The sequence below is a fragment of the Corythoichthys intestinalis genome, chromosome 8 (assembly GCF_030265065.1).
Source record: "Corythoichthys intestinalis isolate RoL2023-P3 chromosome 8, ASM3026506v1, whole genome shotgun sequence".
Classification (NCBI taxonomy): Eukaryota; Metazoa; Chordata; class Actinopteri; order Syngnathiformes; family Syngnathidae; genus Corythoichthys; species Corythoichthys intestinalis.
Window position 1 is genome coordinate 41,152,699 of NC_080402.1, and position 26,879 is coordinate 41,179,577.

At 41.0% G+C, this 26,879-nt stretch overlaps 1 protein-coding gene across 3 annotated transcripts in view; it reads right to left on the reverse strand.

Moving 5' to 3' along the window:
- The window catches only part of pld5 (phospholipase D family member 5), a 31,794-nt gene extending 8,903 nt beyond the window's left edge, over window positions 1-22,891 (reverse strand). For 2 of the 3 annotated variants that reach the window (XM_057843993.1, XM_057843992.1), the window contains exons 1-5: window positions 22,533-22,891; window positions 1,972-2,108; window positions 1,706-1,883; window positions 1,434-1,542; window positions 1,233-1,360 (exon numbers count right to left, since the gene is read on the reverse strand). In XM_057843993.1, the coding sequence (XP_057699976.1) occupies window positions 1,233-1,360; window positions 1,434-1,542; window positions 1,706-1,883; window positions 1,972-2,108; window positions 22,533-22,691 (711 nt within the window). In that variant the 5' untranslated portion in view covers window positions 22,692-22,891. Of the gene's footprint in view, window positions 1-1,232; window positions 1,361-1,433; window positions 1,543-1,705; window positions 1,884-1,971; window positions 2,109-4,622; window positions 4,798-22,532 lie in introns of those variants that run through there. The other variant, XM_057843994.1, reaches the window with a different exon arrangement.
- Window positions 22,892-26,879: the final 3,988 nt, after the last annotated feature.

The following is a 26,879-nucleotide window of genomic DNA, read 5'->3' on the forward strand; positions in this document are numbered from 1 at the left end:
TTTTATTTTTTGACCCACAATTGAACACACCAAATATGCATTCCTTTAATGGCCATTGTGAGTGAATTTATTTGACTTTAGATTTCAGTACTCTTGTCTGAAACTTTTCCAATGTTTCTATCACATGTACCGTAATTTTTAGACTATAAGCCGCCAATGTTTCCCCTCATTTTGAATCCTGCGGGTTTATAGTCCAGTGCGGCTTATTAGTTGATTTATATGGGTTAATGGGTAACACTTTATTTGACAATGGTGTCCTAAGACAGCCATAAGACTGTCATAATGATGACATGACACTATCATGGGCATTAATGAATGCATATAACAGATGTCACTACGTGTCATCCGGCAAATTATGTCACTAACTCCATTTATGTCCAGCTCGGATCTTTAACAGCCATTGAAATGTGAGATAATTTTCCGGATGACACAAAATGATATCTGTCATAGGCATTTATTAATGGTCACGGCTATGTCATGTCATAATTATGATGGTCTTATGACAGTCCAGTGGTGTCACTGTCAAATAAATTATTACCAAATAGCATAACTAGCAATTAATGAAACAACTGGAACAGTAACTGAAGAAATAATCAGCAGAGAACATGAATTTTGATTGTTATTTACATTTGTAGCGCTGCAATGCATGCTAGGAGGCATGTTGGATGACAACAGTGTTGACAGCAGGTGGCAGCAGAGGTTGACTGTCTCCCTGAATGAAACAGTGATGACCAAATGAAGCTACTTGGAGCAATGAAGCTCTTCAGACAATTGGTTGAAAGCTTCATGGTGGTTCATTTGGTCTTATGACAGTCTTATGATGCCACTGTCAAATAAAGTGTAACCGGTTGTGTAAATATTCCATAATACAGTGAGGACAGCTGCGGCTTATATTCCAGTGCTGTTTATCAATGAACAAATGCCGTTTTTGTGTCAAAATTTGGTGGGTGGCGGCTTACACAGTAGCCAGGTGCGACTCATAGTCTGAAAATTACGATACTCCACATTCTACATGTTCAAGTTTGTTCCCATCATATTCAGTGAACACAATCCTTCAGTTTGAACCCTAATAAAATAATGTCCTTGACTAACTGCATACTGACTCAATTACAGGATGCGTCCCTTCAGTTGTGCCCACTCAGTCTTTAGTTAGGAGATGCTAAAACTGCCTCTAATTAGAGAGTGGCAACCCCATCATTTTTTGCACAACACACATAAAATGCTGATGTTACCTTGGAGAATGACCTCCAGTCCATGTCAGCACTGCCGATGTAAAAGTGTGTCCGATCTATGATCCAGAATGAGGAATGGAGTTGTCCTCTGGTAAAAGCTGTCATGTTAACCAAATGCACCTCTGCGTCTGGATGGGACGAGACAGACTGTAGGTGAACAAGGAAAAAGTTGGACTGATTGCCACTTTACCAATTACTCACTGTGTTCTGCCAAAATCTTTTGCTCTGTAGAGTTAGTCAGACTGCTGGCAATCTTTAGTTTGACCCCACGGGATTTCAAGCTGAGCAATCTCTGGAATAAAGGTTGACCCTGAGGAAGCGGAAGCCAGTGTTTATGCTTTGTTTCATCTCACCGGGTCGAAACTCATTAAGAGAAGACACGTTCAATCTTTAAAATAATTAAACTGTTCTCTTTTGGACCACTTGGGAAATGCTAGTTGACACAAAGTAAATTGTGTATTCATGACTTTTACCAGTCTTTCTCTGCTTTGCATAGTTTCTGAAGGCCTCAAGTTCCAGACTGGTGACACTATCTGGACTGAGTGCTTTGCTTGGTCCAGCAGAGTGTGGAAGCCTGCTAAGAGTGACAGGTGGGGTCCGCCATTCAAGTGTTCTTTAAGCTCCTCAGGGATTGTTTCTACAAGGACAATGCTGTAAAATGCAAATAAGTGAGCCTTAATACCAGCAAATTAACACCTGTTCAGTTATTTTATCTCGTTCCTCGTGTTAATTATCTCACCGACAGTCTGTGCGACAGTTCTCTTCTGTGATTCCATCCTCACTGTCCCCCCAAATATCCACAGAGGAGAAGATAAGCACCAATAGCACAGCAAAGCAGCATAGCAGTGCAAAGATGGCGATGCACTTCTGCTGAGTCTGACAAGTCAGAGAAACACAAGCACAACAATTTATACTGGAGTAGACAACATATAATAATCTGCAAGGGAGAAACATGCCGAAAAGACAACAACATGGCAATTAATTTTATGGCCTCGGGAAGGGAAAGTAATGACCCCATAAATGTTAATTTCCTCAATCAATACACTGCGAAGGTAGTAAAAAATCAATAAACAACAGTGTAAATGTTGCACCGGAAAAGCAATATTGCCGCTGTGAAAATGTGGCAAAAAGGCACAGGAAAATATGAAATACAAAATATAATTATAAACTTACACTGAGCCATTCGCCAATGTTGGGATAATGTATGGCTCAAAATATATAACTTTTCTATGCAGCATGCTTTGTTGTTCATGCATTTCCCCCTTGACAGGGATTTCACGACCTGTATATCAAACTCCAGACTAGTGTTTTGGAATATTAAAGACAATATTTTTGTGCTTGAGTGTATATTGTGGCTTTAATAATGGTGGTTGAGTCAGAGCACTGCATCACTATTGTCCTGATCCTGTCTCTAGAGGCTTGATTTCACTTTTTTAAAAGTGCAGCAATGGCATTTGGCTTTGCTTACCACTGCAGACTTTCATCATCGCCTACTATGTCTTCTTTGACTCAGTTCATTATACATTTGACACTGGTTTTGTGTATGATAATGAGACCAAGACTCCGATTCAATTTAATTAAACAGCAGTGCGCTGCATTCAAAACTTTCAACAACATTACAGGAAAACATTAGACAGTGTTGTTAGTTTTTACCATGTCACTGCTAAAACAACAACAACAAAAAACTTTTCAGGGTGCTGATATTGTCCCTACGTGCCACTTTTCCTGTCGTGTTTTCCACGTCTCTCTCCTCAAACACACCTTGTATCAAATGATTATGTCATCAGCAACCTCTCCAGAAGCCTGATAATGATCCTGATTATTTTGATTCAGGTGTGTTCGAGGAGGGAGACATGGAAAACACGACAGGAAAAGTGGCATCGAGGTCCGGATTTGGTGAATCCTGTACTATATAATTGCTTCAGTTATATAGGTCATTTAGATTTCTTCACATACGTTGTAAGCATAGAAATGACCCGACAATTATTAAGTGAATTACAGTACTTTCATTATGTTCAGACTTACATTAACCACTTTTGTCATGCTAAATGTGGCAGTCCATTTTCCCCCTCAAACACACATTTGATTGGCTGATTACTTGACAACATACACACACTCACACACGAATTCACAGCCCGACAGAAATACAACATGCCGCTTCCTCCGTCCCCTTCGAAGACAAGGGATATTAGTTTTTTCCGCGAGCAGCAGCAGCCACTGTAAGTAATGTAAAAAATGTCAGTGTTGTGGAGAAAACACCACTAATTTTGCTACTGAAAGTTCGACCTGCATCAGAGTTAGCATAACATTAATCTGTATGAATTTCTCGAACTCGAGGAGGAAGCTGCGTTGAGAGAAATATCTCCTGTATGTTTTCTACTATTAACGTTAATTAAACTGTGAGAAATGTAGTGAACTATGGATTACCCCCTTATAGATAGTTAATTGCTGATGAACAAGTTTGTATTTCTTGTCGATGTTAATATAATTTGTGTTCAAATTGTGCAATTTAAATTTGCTAATAAAATCCAGTCATTCATTCTGGAAGTTTTCAAAATGTTTCTTTAGAAGTTTTTGAAAACAAATGTTTGAATCAAACAGTTTATCACCTGAACCAATACACATGCAAGTTAGTATAAGTCAATACAGATTTATTTTGCATTGATCATTTAGCCTATCAATTAATTAGGTTCATATCGGTGAGAAATGTAGCCCTGACCCCCGTTCACCCAGTCAGTATGGTCTTATAAATGTCCCGTCCCAAGCAAAAAGTGTACATGCAGGTTATGCTGTTATATTGTCCTTACCAATGTTGAGACCAAACCAACGCCCTTGATTTAAAAATAATAATAATAATACAACTTCATTAAAGTGGGCTTCGGCTATGTTTGCTTAATTTCCACAACTATTCTATACGTTTCAAGATGAGATAGCAAAAAGAATGCATTAAGAGTTGCTTCACTTTTTTTTTTTTTGAGTAGTGGAAGGATACTCTGTATTTTTCTCTTCTCTCTCTCCCGTCAGTCTCAGTTAAATAAGGCTGCTGCAGCACATACTGTAATCCCTTTTATTGTCCACCGAGACCCTGAAATTTTTATTAGTCTGACCTGAGGAAAAGACCATGAAGATATACAGATTACTCCAAAGATATCCCGATAAAAAAAAATTACATTGAGCCCTGGGATGTTTTAAGGGTATTTTTTAATTTTTAAATTTTTTTTGCTAAATCATCTAAAACTCCCCTAAAAATAAATCTTTTAAGGAAAGGTTAGTTGTTGATTACATTACGCAGTCCAGACATTCACAGTGACATTCGAACACAGTGAACACAACAAAAATGTGATGGAATAAAGTACATGCATACATTAAAGTGGGGGGTGGGGACATCACCTTTACGGGTTCCTTTGCAGTCGGTCCTGCCATGAGCTCTGCACTCCTTGGAACTTCCAAGACATCAGTGCATTTGCGAAATCTTCATGAAGTGGTTGAATCTCTCAGCCATGCTCCATACTCAAACTTTCACACTTCGTCATGCATGTTTCACCATCGTAAATGTGTCTGTATAAGCGCTTCTTGTTCTGATCTAATTTGCAGCTTCGTGTGCGGGTGTGTGTGTGGTACAGAATGAGAAGCACCATGCTGACACAACAGAGGCTGTGGGAGAGATGGAGACAGACCAAGCCCTCTTGTTCAAACCACCAATGCAAATGCTCTTTTGAATCCCCGCAGCCCCACTCCCTCCCCCAATGCCTCCCTTTGTAATTTGTAGCTACACTATGATCCAACCTTAATTGGCATACAGCTATGAGGAAGGCACTAGAAACAAAGGGCCTGCTTTACGTAGGGGCAAAAGGGATTTGACAAAACAAAACAATAAAAAACAACGCCTTGATCTCCTTAACCCTTTCAGGGACAGTGCTCACGACAGTGCATATCTATTCAAAGGTTATCATTAACTTAACTTATTCACTGCCACCCCAGGTCATGGAGTAAGTGTTGTGGTCAGTGCTTAATTTGTAAATCATAAGGTGCTGGAACCCAAAGTACATATGACAGCGCAAGGATGACGGGACGGGCACAGGTCCCTGATCACATGCAGAAAATGGTGCTGAAAACAACAGGCAAATGCCCACTTGCAATGCTGTGGGACTTTCAAGCCTCAATTTTAGATAATATCCATGGTATAAATGTTATGACAAAAATTTACTATTATTTAGGCTATACTCTGCACAGCACAGGCAATTGCCCACATAACCACAGGTGGGACTTACAGATGTACAGTCTAACTTGTAAAACATATACATTAAAAAAAAAAAAAATCAGAGATTAAAATAAATAACACAAACCCATTCTTTTGTGAGTTTCATCCCCTCCGTCTTCTCTGGCCCCAAAGTTCCCACCGCCTTTCAAATTGTGTTGGTTAATGGCCTGTTGCTCGGCTGTTGGTGGGCCACTTAGGCTACGTTCATACTACAGGTCTTAATGCACGAATCCGATTTTTTGTCATATCCGTTTTTTTGGCGTGCCCGTTAAGACTGCTTTTATCCATTGAGACCGTTCAAGTATTACGCATGCGCACTAATTCGCAGTCCGACACGTGCTAAGCAAGAAGACCCGCATGCGCAGAAGCATCAAAACAAATGACACACGTCATCCGTCATTCCAGGGATATCATGTTTTGCTTTTCAAAAGGAGGAAACAAATAACAGACATAAATAATCCCCGTTTAGACTTATATTCAAAGTTTATATGGATCGATAGCATGCACGCACTGTCCGTGCACGTCACACACATATGGGCAGTTTGCCCCGACTCTCTCTCGGCCGTGTAAGCAATGTTGAAATATTGCTCACTTGTAACAGAGAAAACTGAGCATTCTCAGGCTTATTCTCAACCCATTTTTATTTTTTATGACTGTTGTGAAGCCCAGCCCTTCCCCGAAAGCCGAGTTCACTGCAAGCTAGGCGCTAATAATGCACAGGTGCATCGCTACGGTAACGACTCTCTCGCTATTTGATGACGTAATTGCTGCATGAAATCCGATTTGCGGGACTGGACAGTACAGACCGCCGTGACAGTCTGGAAAAATGTGGCCCAGATCGGATTTAGACCACATACGAAAGTGACCCAGATCGGATTTCAAATGGTCCCGTTCTATGCGACTTGTCACGTTCAGACCGTCAAATTAATGCCTCACTCGAGTCGGAAAAACACGAAAAAATCGGATTCGTGCATTAAGACCTGTAGTATGAACGTAGCCTTAGCTGACTGCTGGCGATGTAGCTGGCCCCCACTGCTGGTGGTGCTGAACCTGACCAGCTGCTGCCACGGTAGCAGCCTCCTGCCCAGGCTTGACTGGCTGTCCGTGAACCCGGCTAGCTGCTGCGGCACTAGCCACCTGCTGCACCTTTTCCTGCCCATTAGCATGATCGCTGCAGCTGCCCTCATCGCCGGTTGTTGCTTTTCTGACTCGTTTTGAACCATCTTCCTTCTTTTTTTTAAAAAGAAAGCAAATGCAACTGTCTTTTCGCATGTTGAACTACTGTTTGATCCTGGCTGCTTGCTCCTGAGATGCCGCAAAGTTTTTATTTTTTATTTTATTTTTTTTATGTCAGGGCGTTATTTGTTGGTCCAGCTTTTCAGTGCATCAACAAATCTCTGACTTTTTCAAATGACGTAAAATTTTTATAAACAACATGCAATTCATGGGATTTGTTCTATAAATGACTTTATGCATATTACCTATTATTTTATTTCATAATGTAATGTCCGTAACTATGCATGGTCCGTTTAAGAGACGCTGGGACTGGAGAGCTGTGAGGTATTAGAAAGCGAGGGGGGAGACGGGCGAGAAGCAAAATTTCGCGGTCGAATGTGTCCGCAGTCCGCTGTTATTTTGTTTATTGTTTTCTTATTTGCTGCCACAATAAAGTGGAGAAAGCCATCAACGACTCCTGTCCTTCTTTCCCCCCATTCGGAGCTATTACAATACATTTTTAAAAACATTTTTATATTACTAATATTTTCTATACACAAAAGGTGCTCGATCTGCCCAAATAGGTGCCGGAACACAGGGAGGCCAAAATCAAGAGGTGCCGGATCTTGTTCCGGCAAGATCCGGCACAAATAAACCCCTGGTTGTGGTAGTTAGTAAAAGAGGGAAGTTGATATTGAAAACACCTATTGATGGTGATAGACATCCAATCCATTTCAAATGGAAAAGCCTAAAAGCGATTGTTCGATCACTTCCAGCCCCTTCCAGTTAAAATGGATTGGACATCTGTTGCAGCCAAAGAGTTACGCAATGTGAGGTCAAACGAATGACGAAAATACACATGGGCCAAACTTATTTGAATTTACAATATGTCTTTAGAAATTTATCACATTCATTGATTCCTTTCCTGAGGTTGTGGTGGGGTGCTGGAGCCTATTGCAGCTAACTATGGGCAGCAGGCAGGATATACTTTGACTCAGTTGCCAGCTAATTGCAGGGCACAAGGAGACGAACAATCTTTCATGCACACACTCATACCAAGGGACAATTTGTAGTGTTCAATCATCCTATCATGCATTTTTTTGAGTTGTGGGAGGAATCCAGAGAAAACCCACGAAGCACAGGGAGAACATGCAAACTCCTCACAATAAGGGCCAGAGTCTGGTGATTGAACCCCTGATCTCAGAACTGTAAGGCAGATGTGCTAACCATTCTTCCACCATGCTGCCCCAAGTTATCATGATTTGTTTTAATTAATTATTAATATATAATAATAATAATAATAACAATATATTATATAATATGTATATATATATAGTTCCAGTGCCTGACAAGATTCATGCCTACTGGCTTAAGAAGCTAACTGCACTCCATGAGCGCCTAGCAGCACAAATGAACCAGCTGCTGAGGTCAGGGACCCACCCAGAGTGGCTAACCCAAGGTCGGACAGTCCTCATCATGAAGGACCCCCAGAAGGGAACAGTACCACCCAACTACCGGCCTATCACCTGCCTCAGCACCACATGGAAGCTCCTATCAGGCATCATAGCGGCTAAAGTGAGCAGGCAAATGGAGCAATACATGCACAGGGCACAGAAAGGGATTGGCAATAACACCAGGGGAGCCAAGCACCAACTACTGGTGGATAGGGCAGTCGCCAGGGACTGCAAAGCTAGGAGCACCAACCTGTGCACTGCCTGGATTGACTACAAGAAAGCCTATGACTCAATGCCACACACATGGATATTGGAATGCTTGAAGCTGTATAACATCAAAAGGACACGAAGGACCTTCCTCCAGAACTCGATGGGGCTGTGGAAGACAACTCTAGAAGCCAACTCGAAGCCAGTTGCACATGTGAGCATCAAATGCGGTATCTACCAAGGAGATGCCCTGTCACCCCTGCTGTTCTGCATAGGCCTAAACCCCCTCAGCCAGATCATCAACAAGAGTGGCTTTGGGTACCGGTTCCGAAGTGGAACAACCATCAGTCACCTCCTCTACATGGATGACATCAAGGTGTATGCCAAGAACGAGTGTGACATCGACTCCCTGATCCACCTCACGAGAATATACAGCAATGACATCGGGATGTCATTCGGACTGGATAAGTGTGGGCGAATGGTATCCAGAAGAGGGAAGGTGATCTCAACTGAAGGGGCTGAACTACCCGACGGCAACATAATGGATGTGCTGGACAGCTACAAATACCTGGGGATCCTACAGGCAAATGGAAACCATGAGGAAGCAACTAGAAGGTCTGCCACAACCAAATACCTACAGAGGGTGAGGCAGGTCCTCAAGAGTCAGCTGAATGGCAAGAATAAGATCCAGGCCATTAACAGCTATGCCCTACCAGTAATCAGATACCCTGCTGGCATCGTATCCTGGCCACTGGAAGAGATGCAGGCTACCGACATCAAGACAAGGAAGCTCCTTACAGTGCACAGAGGGTTTCACCCTAAGTCCAGCATCCTGAGGCTCTACACCTAGCGGAAAGAAGGAGGCCGAGGACTAGTGAGCATCAGAGCCACTATCCAGGAGGAAACTGCATCCCTCCAAGAGTACATCACGAAAATGGCACCCAGTGATGACCTACTCGGTGAATGCCTCAGGCAACAGAAGCCCAATAAGGAGGAGGACCCTGAGGAGCTATCATGGAAGGACAAGCCCCTGCATGGTGTGTACCACCGACAAATTGAGGAGGTAGCTGACATGGGAAAAACATATCAGTGGCTGGAAAAGGCCGGACTGAAAGACAACACGGAGGCACTTATCATGGCAGCACAAGAACAGGCCCTTAACGACAGAGCAATACAGGCCGGGGTCTATCACACCAGACAGGACCCCAGGTGCAGGCTACGCAAAGAGGCCCCTGAGACAGTCCAGCACATCACAGCAGGGTGTAAGATGCTAGCAGGCAAGGCATACATGGAATGACATAACCAGGTAGCAGGCATAGTGTACAGGAACATCTGTGCCGAGTACGGACTGGAGACCCCGGAGTCAAGGTGGGCGACACCTCCGAAGGTGGTCGAGAACAACCGAGCCAAGATCCCGTGGGACTTCCAGATCCAGACAGACAAACTGGTGATGGCCAACCAGCCTGACATAGTGGTGGTGGATAAACATGAGAAGACAGCAGTAGTGATAGATGTGGCAATCCCGAGCGATAGCAACATCAGGAAAAAAGAACACGAAAAGCTGGAGAAATATCAAGGGTTGAAGGAAGAGTTGGAGAAAATGTGGGGAGTGAAGGCAAGAGTGGTGCCAGTTGTGATCGGGACACTAGGGGCAGTAACCTCCAAGCTGGGTGCATGGCTCCAACAGATACCAGGAACAACGTCCGACGTCTCCATTCAGAAGAGCGCAATCCTAGGGACAGCTAAGATCCTGCGCAGGACCCTCAAGCTCCCAGGCCTCTGGTAGAGGACCCGAGCTTGAAAGGAGAGACCATACCGCCCGGGTGGGCGAGACAAAGATTAAAAAAAAAAAAAAAAAAAAAAAATATATATATATATATATATATATATATATATATATATATATTTAGAATTATTTTCATTTATTGTTACTCATGGCTTTTTTAATTCACGTATTATTATTTTTTTTTTTATTTATTACTTTACTTTATTTCTTTTAAATAATTGTTTTTTTTGTTTTGTTTTGTTTTTTTAACCCCAAAATGGATGCTTCAATTAATTCATTCATTTTAGTATTAACGTATATATTTTAGCATTGCCACTTGCTAAATACATCTGGGCAACACTAATACTACAACTGGATGTCAAAAGGGGGCTGCAAAATATTGTCCGTTGGACCATAATTGGTTCCCTGGCCAAAAGGTTGAGACTCCTGTGCTATATGAATTAATATAAAAATTTAAGAAGAAAAAAAAACATAATTTGAGAATGAAATGGTTAAATCAAATCTGCTGTTTGTTTCTGTCAGTAAACAACTTAACCACAGACTTCTATGCAGTGAGGCCCCGATTCATAATGAATAGCCTAAATGGTGCCCTAGGCAAACTTAACTAGAAATAAAATAAAAAGAAATTGTGAAATACTACACAAATAAATGTACATATAATCACATAAACAGAAATATTTGGTTACCACAGCGACTGTGTATAATATTGGATTGTTAACAAATGTGGCTTTTGATTGGGATTTCACTCACTTGTTCATCTAGAGTCTCTTAAAAACTCATTAAACAACCTCAGCGGAACAACATAAAATGAACAAAAACTTTCCGCAATGGCTTCATTTACCTTAATCCAATCTCACAAATGAAGAGCTACCTAATAGCAGAAAACAACATCTGCCGACACCAAGCAAGCTGCTGCTTTGTTTATGCATCATATGCGCTCCATGGAGACCGATTACGGTGGCGGAGCTGCAGTTAGGCTTTGTTTTAAACTATCAGGTCACTTAACGTCGAATTTAATATTTTCCCACTGTTTTATGCAATAGATAGGTCAAACTGAGTGTGATGGTTGAGGTTTGTCATCTATCTGCTTTGTGATTGATTAAAAACCACTTTTGTAAGTCAAACTATTCTGCAAAGAAGCAGACATCCAATCGGTGAAGGTGTGACGTCACATTGCGCATTATGATGAAAGTACCTGCCCACTTTGTGCTTCATAACACTTAAAGCCTAAGTTATGCTTCTGCGTTGCTGTGACGGCATAGCGACAATGTAGACCCTACGGCGTCAATGAGCATTCAGTAGTTCTGCGGCAAGGGAACGCTTTGTTCCGTAATTCACTGCCAAGCCACTAGAGGGGTGTTACGTTGTGTTTGTGCGGTTTTGGGGGACTCTTGTCGAATTCCTTGAGTTTTCTTCCGGTTAGACAACAATGCCAAGGGAGATGGAACGCTTGAATGTGGATCTTCAGCTCATCAACATTGAACAACAAATGTTGATCATACAAATGTTGAGGCACAGGCGAGGCAGAAGACGGTTACGGAGGTGGTCCGTCCGACTGTTGATGCCGCACAGAGACTGGCAGTCTCATCGGCATCGGTTGGAAGCCAGTAAGCTGCGTTGTCCAGCGTTTTATCCGATTTCTCTGCCGTGTCCCACAACCAGCCAATGGAAAGCCATAGCAGATTTCTGGCGGCTATGGAACTTCCTAAACTGCGTTGGAAGCCTTGATGGTAAACACGTTATCGTAAAAGCACCGAGGCACTCTTAATCAGTGGTGATGTCTCAAGTGTGTGAACTGTCTGTCGTTGAAAATTAAACATCAAAACAACTCTTTTGACACCAAACCTGTGTTTTACTCTTCATATACTTTACTTGAAGTGCGTCATGTAATAATCCACAGCAAACATATGTACACAATAAATGATAAAGTGCACCAACCCAAAATACGACATAAAGTGATAAAAAGCAGTTTTTGGCCGACTCTGTCACCGCTTCGTGTGGCCATTCGCTTCCAAACACACACATACTTGTCTCGGAGGTTCTTCCATTTTTTTTAATGCAATCGCTGCTCTCCAGCCCCATATTTTCAGGAATCTCCTACCACGACTTGCTTGCCATTTGGCAATCTTTATAATGTCTTGACGAGACATTTTAGAGGTTGTCGTACCTGCGGACCTCTCCGATGATACTCTCGTCAGCTTGGTCTATTTTTGCGTGTAGCACAACAATGTTTAAACAATGCAGTGATTTCGTGCTGAACCGGAAACGGCGGTGTGAGCTGACCAACCACGGTCCATTTGCATTACGTCACCATGCTTTGACGTGATGGGTAGTCAGGATTCTGTGGAGGTGCACGTCAGGGTCTGCCTTGACGGCGTAGGTGTACTGCCGAAGCTTAACTCAGCATTATGACTTGCTCACAGACAAACTCACTTGCCAACTGCCAATCAGAATTCAAACATTATTTAGATATTCAATTTCAATCTAGTCAGCCATATGTTAAAGGGATCCACGGGTATAAAGACTTGTATGTGTCGTGATCCCTCCGTACGTTCCATGTTAATGCCCTTCTCCCTGTTTGCAGGCTTCATGGGTGCGAGGGGGACCAGTCTCCTCAGGGATGAGGCTAACTGACAACACCTGTGGCCCATTTGTAGAGCCCTTTTAAGCGTAGGCCAAACACACACCTGTTGCCAGAAGATTCCAGCACAAACACTGCGAAGCCTCACTCCTGAGAAAACGACACTTCCCGAATTCTCTTTTTGTAGCGTGTTTTCCCCCTTTAGGATGGTTTTTATTTTGACACTTTTGTCTTTTGAATAAAACCTTAACCATCTCTGCAACTGCCTTGGCATTTCCTGATTGTCACACAACAGAATCTTCTGGCCAAATAATGGACCCAGCTGAGACGAAAGAACTGAAACTAGCGCTATCCCGCCAGGCTGCCAAGATGACTCGGCATGAGACTGCCTTAACCAAGTCATGGAACACCTTCAACAACTCACGGCAATTGTGACACAACTTGAAACCGAATTGCCGTCAATGAATGAGCATTCTACACCACCTGTTGCTCCCTCACCACCTGACCGAGCAGCTCACCAGATCGCCACCCCTGCTCCACAAGCAAGAGAACCATTCATTCCCATTGCAGCCAGGTACTCTGGTGATCTCGGTACGCGTTCACAGGTCCTTTACCAGTGTTCCCTGGTCTTTAGTCAGCAACCCGCCACATCTTCCACTGACCAGTCAAAGATTGCTTTCATCATGAGTTTACTCACCTGGCAAGCAGCAGCCTGGTCACTAGCCATCTCGCAACGAGATATTGGTAATAACTATGATCTGTTTACGGACGAGATGAAGCGAGTATTCGATCATCCAGTGAAGGGCAGAGAGGCGGTTGGCCAATTACTCGACCTCACTCAGGGAAACCAACTTGTGTCACAGTATGCTATCCATTTCCGCATACTGGCAGCAGAAACTGGGTGGGCCAATTCTGCCTTACAGACAATCTTTGTCAGGGGGCTAGTAGGAGAAATCAAAGACGAACTGGCAGTACGAGAGGATAGTTCCCCTCTTAATTCTCTGATTGACCTTGCTATACGTTTAGACAATAGGCTGAGAGAAAGGAGCAGACAACAGAGGCAAGCCAGGAGATGGCGACCTAATCGCGCACCCCAGCTGAGCTGCCCGGAGCCCACCTCCCCAACCCGTGATGACGCCCCTGGTGCATGCAAGTCGCACTTGCCATCTTTGGTTGAACCAGTGCAATTAGGACGAATCCGCCTCATCCAGGCAGAACGACGGACGCGGATTCTAGAGAAGCTGTGTCTTTACTGTAGCAAACAAGGACACTGTATTGACCAGAGGCTCCAAAAAGACCAGCCTCGTCAGTAGGTAGGCGGTCTCTGAGGAGCCACGTTTCCTCATCCTCCATTTCTCGCATCCACTTGTCAGGTATGATCCACGGACCTGAACACTCTCTCTCAGTCAGGGTTCTTGTGGACTCGGGGGCCGATGATAATTTCATTGACTCAGATTACGTTAAAAAGCATTGCCTCCCAGTTCACAAATTGACCAACCCCAAGGAGGTGCACACCGTCGACGGCAACCTCCTGAAAGTAGCCACGCACAAAACTGGACCGCTGTAACTGGACCTGTCCTGTAACCACCACGAATTCGTTGAATTTTTTGTGATTTCCTCACTGCTAAACCCTGTGATTCTGGTTATCTCTTCGCACACAACCCTCATGTGGACTGGACAACAGCTACGATCCGCAGCTGGAGCCAACACTGCCACACCCACTGCCTACAGTCAGCTGTTCCTGCCAGGACCGGCAGCACCGACCAGTCGCCCAAGGTAATAAATCTGAGTAATGTTCCACCTGAGTATCATGACCTGCTGGAGGTTTTCAGTAAAGCCTCTGCCGCCCCATCGGCCATATGACTGCAATAAACTTGCTCCCTCAAAATCTGAGAAAGGAGCTAAATCTGAGAAGACCGGCATGACGATAATCAATCTAGACAGCGCTTCCACATGACAATGACGGTTGGTGACCCGGTTCCGATTAGGTAAGGCAGCACACTTTCGGTTGTGTAGGCTGACGAGGGCAGGCCATTAGATGTCTCGGTTGAGGCAAACTGCATCAAAGTTTTTGTGTGCTGTGATGCACGGGATATCTGCAAAAATAATCAAATTGCTGTGTTTCACTGTATGTCCTAATCATATGTAAAGCACAGGACAACTCTGGATGCTAATAATCTCCATGATTATATCGGAATAAGTTTGATCACACAGTAGTTTACCGTGAAGATCTGCAAACAAAAACTGGAGTTACTGGCAGTAAACACTCTCCCGCTCGGTTGTCATTGAAACGCACTTGCTGCATGTCGTACTCTCGACTCATCCCTTCTTTCCTGTTCTTCATTTTGCTTTTGCTGCTCGTTTTTTGAAATATCGACAGTGCGCTACGCTTTAATGTTCCGCTTTACTACACCACCCAGAGTGCATTGCGACGTCAACAAGAATGGCGACCTACAAACTAATTTTACAAATTTTATAAAAACAAAAACCTAAAGAAGGGTTTTAACATCAAATTATTATAACTCATACTGATATATATCTCTTAACTAGGGCTGTCAAAATTATCGCGTTAACGGGCGGTAATTAATTTTTTAAATTAATCACGTTAAAATATTTGACGCAATTAATGCACATGCCCCGCTCAAATAGATTTAAATGACAGTACAGTGTAATGGCCACTTGTTACTTGTGTTTTTTGTCTTCCTCTGCTGGCGCTTTGGTGCGACTGATTTTAAGGGTTTAAGCGTCATGAGAATTGTGTAATTATTGACATCAACAATGGCGAGCTACTAGTTTATTTTTTGATTGAAAATTTTACAAATTTTATTAAAACGAAAACGTTAAGAGGGGTTTTAATATAAAATTTCTATAACTTGTACTAACATTTATCTTTTAAGAACCAAAAGTCTTTCTATTTATGGATCGCTTTAACCCTTTAACACCTAAGCCTATTTTGGCCGAATTTGCATGCATTTGACGTTGCCTTTATATTTCAAAGAAAAAAATGTTCACAATGGCCAAGTTGGGTCCCTTTTTTCAGGACACCTTGAACTTCATGTCCAAACTGTTGTTTTCACCACTGACCAATTATAATCCACATTTTGGACCCAAAAAGACAAAAAAATCCCAAAATATTTTTTCAAAATTTGTAATGTTGGTGTCCCATTGACAACCAAACATGCTCGACCAACCGTTTTGAAGCTTGATAATATTTATTCAACTTGTTAGGATAAACATTCAGTAGAAAAAAATAAGATTGAATAGTTTTATGTTTGACTATTCAACACAAACAGCGGGTATGGTCATAGGCGTTTTTGGCCTTTACACATACTATGGTCAGAACAGGTTATATACAGTGCAAAATAGTGAGAAAAAAAATTATATATATATCATCTAACAAAAAAAAGTTTTGGAGGATATCTCTTTGTAAAGTTAGGTATTATACCCATCACCTTATCTAAAGTATACGTACATGCAATCAAGCTTCTCGAACACACCTCTAGATAAAAATTGAAAAGATTCACAGTGAAGAAAAAAAAAATATAACATTGAAAAAAAGTATTTTCAAAAATATTGACAAATAGTTCAGTTCAATTCAATTTTTTCAGGCATGCGACCCGATAGTTTTTTTTTTTTTTTTTTTGCGCACTCAATAAAGTTTGTTTTTGAACAGGTCACTGAGCTGCGTCACATACAACGTCACACAGCCTACTCTTCTGCCGTTTGAGCGCTGCTGTCACTTCTACTCGCCGAGACGCCGACTAATCCGAGGAAAATAACGACAAATGCAGCTCATCCTATTCCTTGAGTTGATGAAAAAATGCTTTAGCTTGCGCTAAATTTAGTTTTCGATTCATTCTGCACGTTTCAAAGTCGCTCGCGCAATCCAACTGGTGTTCATGCCTCCTTTTCCTTAGTTGGCGCCTAGCTCGGCAATTTATTAAAAATGTTCACATTCGTTCGGTTCGTCCTTCTTGACATCACAACGGATCTTGGGATATGTAGTCTTTTGTGCTGCGTTCGGTTTTGAAAAAGGACAAGAAATGATGGAAATATGGAGATAGATACATGGTACATGCAGCGTTTTAATGCATATTTATGAGTGCAATAAAACTATAAAACTCAAATGACATTATCTCCCGTTTTTCATGGTCGATTGACTTCAGATAAAAACTGGCGTGGACATCAACTTCGGCACTTTCAAATGAGACCAACCAGCAGCACGTGGGTGACGTAATTACAGCGTGACGAAGCTTCAAAGACGACATGCATAAACGCGTCGCTGCCAACACGTTCGGTGTTAAAGGGTTAACAGAATGTTAATGTTAATGCCATCTTGTTGATTTATTGTTATAATAAACAAATACAGTACTTATGTACAGTATGTTGAATGTATATATCCGTCTTGTGTCTTATCTTTCCATTCCAACAATAATTTACAGAAAAATATTGCATATTTTATAGATGGTTTGAATTGCGATTAATTGCAATTAATTACGATTAATTAATTTTTAAGCTGTGATTAACTTGATTAGAAATTTTAATCGTTTGACAGCCCTACTTTTAACATCTGCAAGTCTTTATACCCGTGGTCCCTTTTAATGAGAATACAATTCTTTACAGAGGTAAGCATAAAAATAACTTGAAAAATGATATTCTAAGAAATTCCAATGTCAGTTTTTTTTTGCAAACCTATTCAATGACACCAAACGTTACAACAAATAAGGGAATGAAAATAATGGAAATAAAAATGGAAGGTCAGGTTTATTTCCATACAATTGAAATCTTCATAGCAATTGTTTTGCGAATTATATTGTTTAAAAAAAACAACAACATTTTTTTATGTATTCGGAGATTATATGCTGTACATAGAAAAACTATGGACAAAATTAAGTAGAATTATAAATTTTTGGGCTGTGTGAGATATCAAAGGAAATGGAGCAATGTCACATCTACTGTGAGTGTTTGAGCTGCTCAATGCATGTTCATATCTTTGTGACAGAGCAACAGGACAGCGAGAGCAAGACTAGAAATATCTGATTCACATCCTGAGGGAGATTACTGCTCTAGTCAAACAGAATTTTGGCTATACATTGTAGGACAGTCTTGAGCAGTCATAGTAATCTATTACAACTTGTTATACTACCCCAAAAGGTAAGAATCAAGAACTGAATCACGGATGACAGTTATGATAGGTTAGTTATAATTCATACATTTTGTTGGCATTCTTCTCCCAGTATTATTACTTCTTATAAAACCTGTTATATTAATAATTTTATTTCAGAGCGCCTTTAAGAAGACTCAAGGTCGCTGTACAAGAAAAAAGTTGGCAAATGCGCATAACAAAAGCAAAATCAAGTCACAGGAAATTAAGAAGACGTAACATAGAACAGAGCAGAGGTCAAAATGGGAAATGATCATTTTAACAAGGGGATTTTGATTCTGAATTTGAAAAGTGGAGTTTAGTTACATAGATCAGGAGGTAGAGTTCCAGAGTTGGGGGGGAGAATGACTAAATGCTCTGAAACTTTAGGTGACAAGATGGGCACGTGTGAGCCCAAGAGCGCAGTGGTCAAAGAGAAGTGTTAATAAGAAGGAGGTGAGATAGATATGCAAGCATTTGCACATTCCATAACATTTAGGGACTAAGTATGTAAATGATATTTGATGACATTAAAAAAACACTTATAATGTGTTCAAAAGTGTTGAATTGAAAATTCGGAATGACGGCGTTTCAAAATTTATTGGCCAAAATAACTTGAAAAGCGCTTTTACAAAAAGCTATTAATCCATATTTTCCAAATATTTACGTAGACCTTCACTTTTACAAACATAAACTTAACCCCAATAACAGAATACACGTATTCGATTTAAAATTGTTAATTCAACAAATGATAGTCAAGGGCATAGGTTTGGTCTCAACATTGGTAGGGATGATAAAACAGCAGAACTTGCATGTACTATTTTTGCTGGAGACGGGACATTTATAAGACCAAACAGTCTGGTTGAACGGGGGTCTGGGCTGCATTTCTTACCAATATGAACCTTATTAATTGATAGGCTAAATTATCGAAGCAAAATAAATCTGTATTGACCTATACTAACTTTCATGTGTATTGGTTCATTTGATACACAGTTTGATTCAAACCTTTGTTTTCAAAAAATATTAAAGAAACATTAAAAAACAAAAACAAAAAAAAAACAATAAATGTCTGGATTTTATTAGCAAATTTATACTGCAATATTTGAACACAAATTATATTAACATGCACAATAAATACAAACTTTTTAATCATCAATTAGCCATCTAAAAGGGGGTAATCCTTAGTCCACTACATTTTTTATAGTTTGATTAACATTAACAATAGAAAACATACAGGAAGATATTTCTCTCAACGATGCTTCCTCGAGAAATTCACACAGATTAATGTTATGCTAACTCTAATGCAGGTCGGACGTTTAGTCGCAAAATTAGTGGTGTGTTCCCCACCCCCACAACATTGACCTCTTTTTACATTAGTTACTGTGGCTGCTGCTGGCGGGAAAATACTTCTAATATCCCTCGTCTTCGAAAGAGGCGGAGGAAGCGGCATATTTGTATTTCTGTCGGGCTGTGAATTTGTGTGTATGTGGGAGGGGGTCAAGTAATCAGCCAATAAAACGTGCGTTTGAGGGGAAAAAAATGGACTGCCACATCATACATCATATGGGAAGACAATCTAAATGACCTATATAACTGAAGCCATTATATAATGCAAATAAGGTTGCTTAAAAGTTGGTGGGGACAATTTAAGCATCCTGAAAAGTTGGTAGTGTTTTGTCCCTACCATCCCTATGCAAACCCCCGTCCTTTCTTAAATATGTCTACCCTGAAAATGTTGAACATTTTCAAATTTGGCTGATGTCTCAGTAGGGAAAAGAGCTCTTACCTCTTGTCTAAAAACAGCTTAGTGAATGCCAGTGAAGGACATTTCTCTGTTGGTGTCTCACCCTCACATCACAGGCTCAGTGGCTGCTTGCAGTCCAATTACAAAAAGTATTGCCTTTTTTATTTATTTATTTTTTAAGGTGTTTTTTGTGTGTCTTCCACTGTACTGTAGCATCAAAGTCAGAATGATATACTGAGTGAAGGCTGACTAGGCACAATGCCAAGTTGATATGCAGCTGGGCCAAGAGCCAAATGCTTTAGTTTTATATGTAGCAGTAAAATACAAAAAGATCCAGTCTGTGTCTGCTTGAGTAAGCACCATCAGTGAGTGTTTGACCGCAACAGAGCACTACCATTTGTTCAGTGAAAATCCCCATCACTGTCTGCTGGATTTACTGAAAGCAACCATCAATCTTTATGTTCGACTTAGGTGGATAAGCACAGCATCTGACAAGCTGCACACAGGTATGACCATTAAAAATGGATTAAACTGCATTTTAATAGCGTTGGTGAAAATGGCAGCAAGGCAGCAAAATGTGCAATATAATTGGCTGAAAATTTCCAATGCATTTGAACTGGGAAGGGCTGGCATTGAGTCTTTCAAATGGATGGGATGCCTATCGCCATCAATGACGCTGAAACATGATCGTTCAATGCCACCCTTATCGTTTCAAATAGATTAGATAGCGCCCATGGAGGACCAATGTATTATGTCACACATTGTGACAACTGGCACACTGGAGAATGGGACATGAAATAATCCTTTTCACATGTTGAATAATTAATACGTAAGTAGAATTCTTAATGGGATGCATTAAGCCTATTGAGAGCTTTACATTTTCACTTCAGTTTTAGCCATCAGCAACATCAACAACTACAGGATAGACAGGTTTCAGAGGTACTTCCGCTTTACTTCCACACGTCTGCTTGCAACCTCTGTTTTGAAAACTCTCCATTCAAAACAACAGTGGAGCTGGAGTAAAATTCCTCATCAAAATCCCTTAAAAAAGACAATTTGGAAATACCGCATCAATCTTTCATCATCACGACAGCAGAGGACTGAAGGTAGATGTGGAACCAAGCTTGTGCCACCACAAAGACCGGGTGTTTTTGTAGCCATGTTGCTGCTGTGTTATGAAAGGTATGTTCTTCCTATCCCTGCATTTTCATGTGTCCGGTGCTCAAAAGATACAAAAGCTAAAATCTTGCGCATGAAATGACCTTTTGCCTTTGATATTGTTATTATGATGATGGTTTTAATTATGATGATCGAATGTTATTTACTACAACTACTGTATCTGCTGCTAGCCTGTTGCTAATCAGTACGTTTTGGATGGCACAATTATGTGAAGGCATAAAGGCAAGAGTTACAAGTTTTTTGTTCTTTTGTTTACAAGTGGAAAATGCTGTTAGGTAAGGGAAGACCACTTGATGTGCCTCACAACAACACTTACTTGATGGACATATATCGAGACTACGTGCGTTCTACCCGGGGGCGGCCGAGAGGCTGGGGCTGGGACGGAAGGTGGCTTGCCTCACGGGGGACTGTCAGCTTGATCCCGAGATCCAACTACGAGCTTTTTAAATGCGTAAACGTTAAGATGCGCTATTGGAGCTGGAATGACCGAGGACAGCGGGAGAAAGCCCATCTGGAGGCCATAATGTCGGATGAAAGTTTGGCGAGGCTCCGGAGCTCTGCTGTCTGATATCACATTCTCGTATACTATTTTTCTAATAATTTTATAAATTGTGATTTATTGACCTCTTTTGCAAATGCACCAATCGTTTTAAATAAAACAAGAAATGGAATCATGTTGTCAAAATGGTTTATTGCGATCAATATCTGCAATGAAAACTAATTACATACTATTTTTGTTTATATGTATATTTTGTTGTATTTCCTTGTAACAACAAAATCCGTGTCAGACCCTTCTGCATTCGGCAAATGTACATTATTTGTAACGTTACCTCATTTTGGTCACTCAATCTACACCTCGCATCATCACAAGCTGACAGGTTGTTAGAATTTTGTCCGTGAATGATCAACGAAGTGATAAGAGTTCACGCATAGCACAGAACGTCTCTGGGTGTCATCTACGTCGTGCTGAATCCGTTTTTGGAGATTCCGTGGCATCCTCTGGTTTGATTTTGTAGTTTTTAACTTTGTCAACCCACTGCTTACTTCAACCGCAAATCATGATGTTCTTTCTAAACCGGAAGGTCGGAGCAGACATTTTCCAAGATGGCGCCGCCCATATTTCGCTCAGGAAACTTGTCTATGTAATAAAGTTTGACAAATATTGAATTGGACTCATGATAACGACTAATGTTTATCACACTCGTCTTTCAGTTCATTGGAAAAATCCCCCTCATTTCATGTGTTCTCAAATTCTCAAATGAATCTCATTCGCCTCTGATGGGAATCATGAAACAAATTTATGAGGAAAATAAAAGATAATAAATTAGAACTATTAGAGGATAAAAACTGACAGTCTGAAATAGGTGGTCCTGTGTTGTGTGTGCGCACACTGGCTGTATGGTAGCAATGAGGAAAGTAGTAATCAATACTCATCTGTGGCAACAGAGCTCAGCCACATCTTGTGTTTCGACTGTGATGGACTACTTGATGCACAACATTCAATAAACTGGATTTCCATGTTACACTTTAATACTGGCTGTATGGTTTGTCTAAATTTACAACCATGAACATTTATACAATCGTATACAACTACATTATCCGTTGTCATTCCAACCAATGTTCATGTTGTTCACATTTCCAGAGGCAGCTGAAAAGTGAGTGACTTGATGGGAAGTCATTGGTTAATTTAAGGAAAAAAGTGAGGAAAAAAGTTTGACGCGTTGCCTTACCTTCTCTAGTTTATCTTTCCGGCGCAGAAAGATGGTTGCAGAGTAACCCTGTTGTTGGGAAGCACTGAAGCTGCTGTTTTTCACTTGGGACAGATCAGGCAGGAGGGCTGGGGGGGCCTCTTCGTGCCCCCTCGACCTTGGATAATTTGACAGTTCCATTGATGGCTTCTGTGTCTCTCTCTGTGCTGCCTGGAGGGTTATAGAGAGTCTGACTCAAGCGAACCTAACAGCGCGATGCTGACACGTCCTTCTTTTCTGTCATTTAGAGCTGCGATTGCTCTTTTTCTTTCTAAGAGCCATCTCACTTGCACTCTGCTGCACTCCCCTGTGCTCTGTTTGTGGCCAGAGCACCAACGCCTTCTCACACTCCCTCAGACTTGTTAGGGAGGGTCTGTGTGCGTGTGTTTGTATGTGTGTCTCATTGGTCTACTGAAAGGATGGGAGGGGCGGGATATCGGTCTCTGGACATGATGAAAATGCAACAGGAGAGCTGTTGTTGCAGAAAGTGGAGCTTAATCTGATAAAGAAACATCTGATTATAATGTCAGAGTCTGATGGAAATGCACACAAGTACAGCTATGACATCTATGTAATTTCTCTAATACTGAATAGCTGCATGAAATTTACCAGGCAACTTTTGCCTCATAAACAAGCGTAGAGTGAGAGCCAAACTATGCCTGCTGAGATTGATTAAAGAGCCTCAGGACAGTCTGCATAATTTATTGCTCCATAAAGGTTCTGGTACAAGAGATGGAAAACAAGACACAGAACTCTATCAAAAAATATTGAGAGTTGTTAGATCAAAAGGTGATGATACAACTCAATGGTAAACAAGTCTGAGTCCCAGTTTTTGGAATGTGTTGAGAGCATCAACATCAAAAGAAGTGAATGTTTGTTTAGTTTGAACAAAAAGTTCTAGTCAGGTGACACGATGGCTTACTGAGTAGCACGTCCGCATCACATATCTAAGTTCAAGAGCTGCAGCTTTCCTGTGAAGAGGTTGCATGTTATTCCTCTGCATGCGTGGGTTTTGTCCTGGTACTATGTTTTCCTACCTCATTCTCGACCATCCCTTGTGAATCGGTTGAGATTCTCAAGGTGTGACTGTGAGTGTAAAAAGTTGTTGGTAGAGTTGTTCCGATCATGTTTTTTTGCTCCCGATCTGATCGTTTTAGTTTGAGTATCCCCCGATCCCGATATTTCCCGATCCGATTGCTTTTTTTTTTTTTGCTCCCGATTCAATTCCAATCATTCCCAATAATTTTTCCCGATCATATACATTTTGGCAATGCATTAAGAAAAAAATGAATAAAACTCGGACGTATATATACATTCAACATACAGTACATAAGTACTGTATTTGTTTATTATGACAATAAATCCTCAAGATGGCATTTACATTATTAACATTCTTTTTGTGAGAGGGATCCACTGATAGAAAGACTTGTAATTCTTAAAGGATAAATGTGACTTTGTATATTGTGACTAAATACTGCCATCTAGTGTATTTGTTGAACTTTCAGTAAATGATACCGCTGCCATTTAACTTCTGCCCAAATGCGTGATGGGAAGTGCAACCATGACTGTGCGTCGTGGTACCAATTGATATATCTTCTCTGCGTTGAGAAATAACATAGGGTGTTGAGAAAAAGATCAACTACTACCTTTCTTCCCCACATTGCTTGCCACGATATTTCTAATGGTTGAGAGAGGGATTGTAAGGTTTTAGCTAATTAAAAAAAGGCTTCAAAGGCTGCCAAAATTCTCTCTACTCATTTTATGTTGCCTTTTAACTCTATGAATACGTAAGATGGGGCCATTATAAATTGAACGTGAAAATGCATGAATGGGTAGTGCAGCGCATGCGTTAAATATTTAAATGTTATTACCGCCGTTAACTCGATAAATTTGATAGCCCTACTTTAAGGCAAAACTACAGATTCTGGATGAGTGTAAGACATTTTGTCTGTGACGTCACATACAATTAGAAAACGATTTAATTAAAAAATATATATATATTAAAAAAAGGCATGTCCGGTATTTTTTTGCCGATTCCGATACTTTGAAAATGACGTGATCGGACCCGGATGCCGATCGATCGGGACATCTCTAGTTGTTGGTCTATGTGTGCCTTGAGATTTGTTCAGGGTGTATTATGCCTCCTGCCAAAAACAAAGTAGAGCTGTGGCCTGCAGCACTCTCCTTCCATTCGCCTCCTCACACGCCCCTTTCTGGTGCCTTTTGCGACCCATGATGCAGAAAACAGAAAAGGGGTTAGGGTTTAAGCATGAGCGTCACCAGACATATTGCACTTGGGCATGTGCCCGAGTATTGATCTGCAGTGTACCAGTTTAAATTTCAACAGTTTAAAAAAATATATATATATACTTTGGTGTTTTAAGTCTACATAGCATAATCTACACCAGGGGTCGGGAACCTTTTCGGCTAAGAGAGTCATGAACACCACATATTTTTTAAATGTAATTGCTTGAGATCCATAAAATATGTTTAAAACTAAAAATATAAGTAATGTGTGCATTTTGTGTCACTATAACAATTTAAAAGTACAATAGGTCTCTAAATTCTTTTTAATAACATAGTTATGCTGTTGCTAATCAATGATATGTATTTCTTACCAACAAAAATGCGAGGGGTGTACTCACTTTTGTGATACACTGTAGATAGACAGACAGACACAACGACATGTATGTTTGCCACTTTCCCACTAAAATTACTGCAAACCGGCTTTCTAGTCGCGGCTGTAGTATACGGACTACGTGTCCCATGATCACCCTGAGCTCACGCAGCCAATGGCATGGGACTTGGGGGGATCTAACGTAGCACATCTAGGTTGCTATTTGATGATATATAGTGCGAAGTGCGGGAGTGTTGTCGGAGCATTAAAAAAGTGAACATACGGCGCAAAAGTCCCATCTGCTCAACACCAGCATATAAGCGGTGACCGTCGCCGTTTTGCGCAACGCACAAAAGAGTATAACGAAACTTTTTCTTCATAGGTTCCCGACCCCTGATCTACACAATGCACCTCTTTAACATGGTCGTATTACTTGATTCACTTCATATACACAATCTGCACATGGCTCTTTAACATGGTAATTTATGCACTTTGGCTATGATCGGCATATGAGTTGACACTTCCGTGAAGCACCTTCGGGAGATATGCTGAGTTCATATGTATCGGTAGATGTGAGTTCCCAAGTTGGAAAATCGTTCTGATATGTTGTAAAGTCGTAATGTGCGATAAAACCATGGTTGCTACAAAGAAGACTAGCCTATTTTAATGCTCCAGTGATACATCATAAGTTAAGTGACTGTTTGGTGCTTTTTATAGACACCATGTAATAAAACTTAATTTTTGTGATTATTCCAACAACACATGAATACAGCATCAATATTATGGTGCATGTGCCAATCATATAGCCGACGGTGCAAATTCAATCTTCCCACCTGCTTTACAGGTTAGTGCCAGATAAACTGCCCATCCTTTTTGTTCATTTTTACATCTTTGTTGATGTTTGTTTGGTCGCCTATTCCCATGAATTGGGAATTTAAATGGTTCAACTTTGCTCTTTATGTATCAGGCAGTTAACTACTGTAACCTACTCTGGTCCCAAACTGAAGTAGCAGATTAGCTGTCGTCTTTTCGCTACATTGTTATGAATGCAATGAATTTTAAATGCAAATTGAGTGAGAGGCACTTCCTCAATAGCTTTGTCTGATAGTGTGTTAATATGATATGTGGTATTTGAACTGTATCGATACTTATGCTATTTATTGCTACAGTGGGGAGAACAAGTATTTGATATACTGCCGATTTTGCTGGTTTTCCCACTTGCAAAGCACGTAGAGGTCTGTAATTTGTATCATAAGTTCTCTTCAACTGTAAGGAACGGAATCTAATACAAAAAAACAGAAAATCACAGTGTATGATTTTTAAATAATAAATTTGCATTTAATTGCATGAAATAAGTATTTGATACATCACAAAAATCGAACTTAATATTTGGTACAGAAACCTTTGTTTGCTATTACAGATACCAAACACTTCCTGTAGTCCTTGACAAGGTTTGCACACACTGCAGCAGGGATTTTGGCCCACTCCTCCATGCAGATCTTCTCCAGAGCCTTCAGGTTTCGGGGCTGCTGCCGGGCAACACGGACTTTCAGCTCCCTCCATAGATTTTTTATCGGGTTCAGATCTGGTGACTGGCTAGGCCACGCCAGGACTTTAAGATGCTCCTTACGGAGCCACTCTTTAGTTGCCTTGGCTGTGTGCTTTGGATCGTTGTCATGCTGGAAGACCCAACCACGACTCATCTTCAGGGC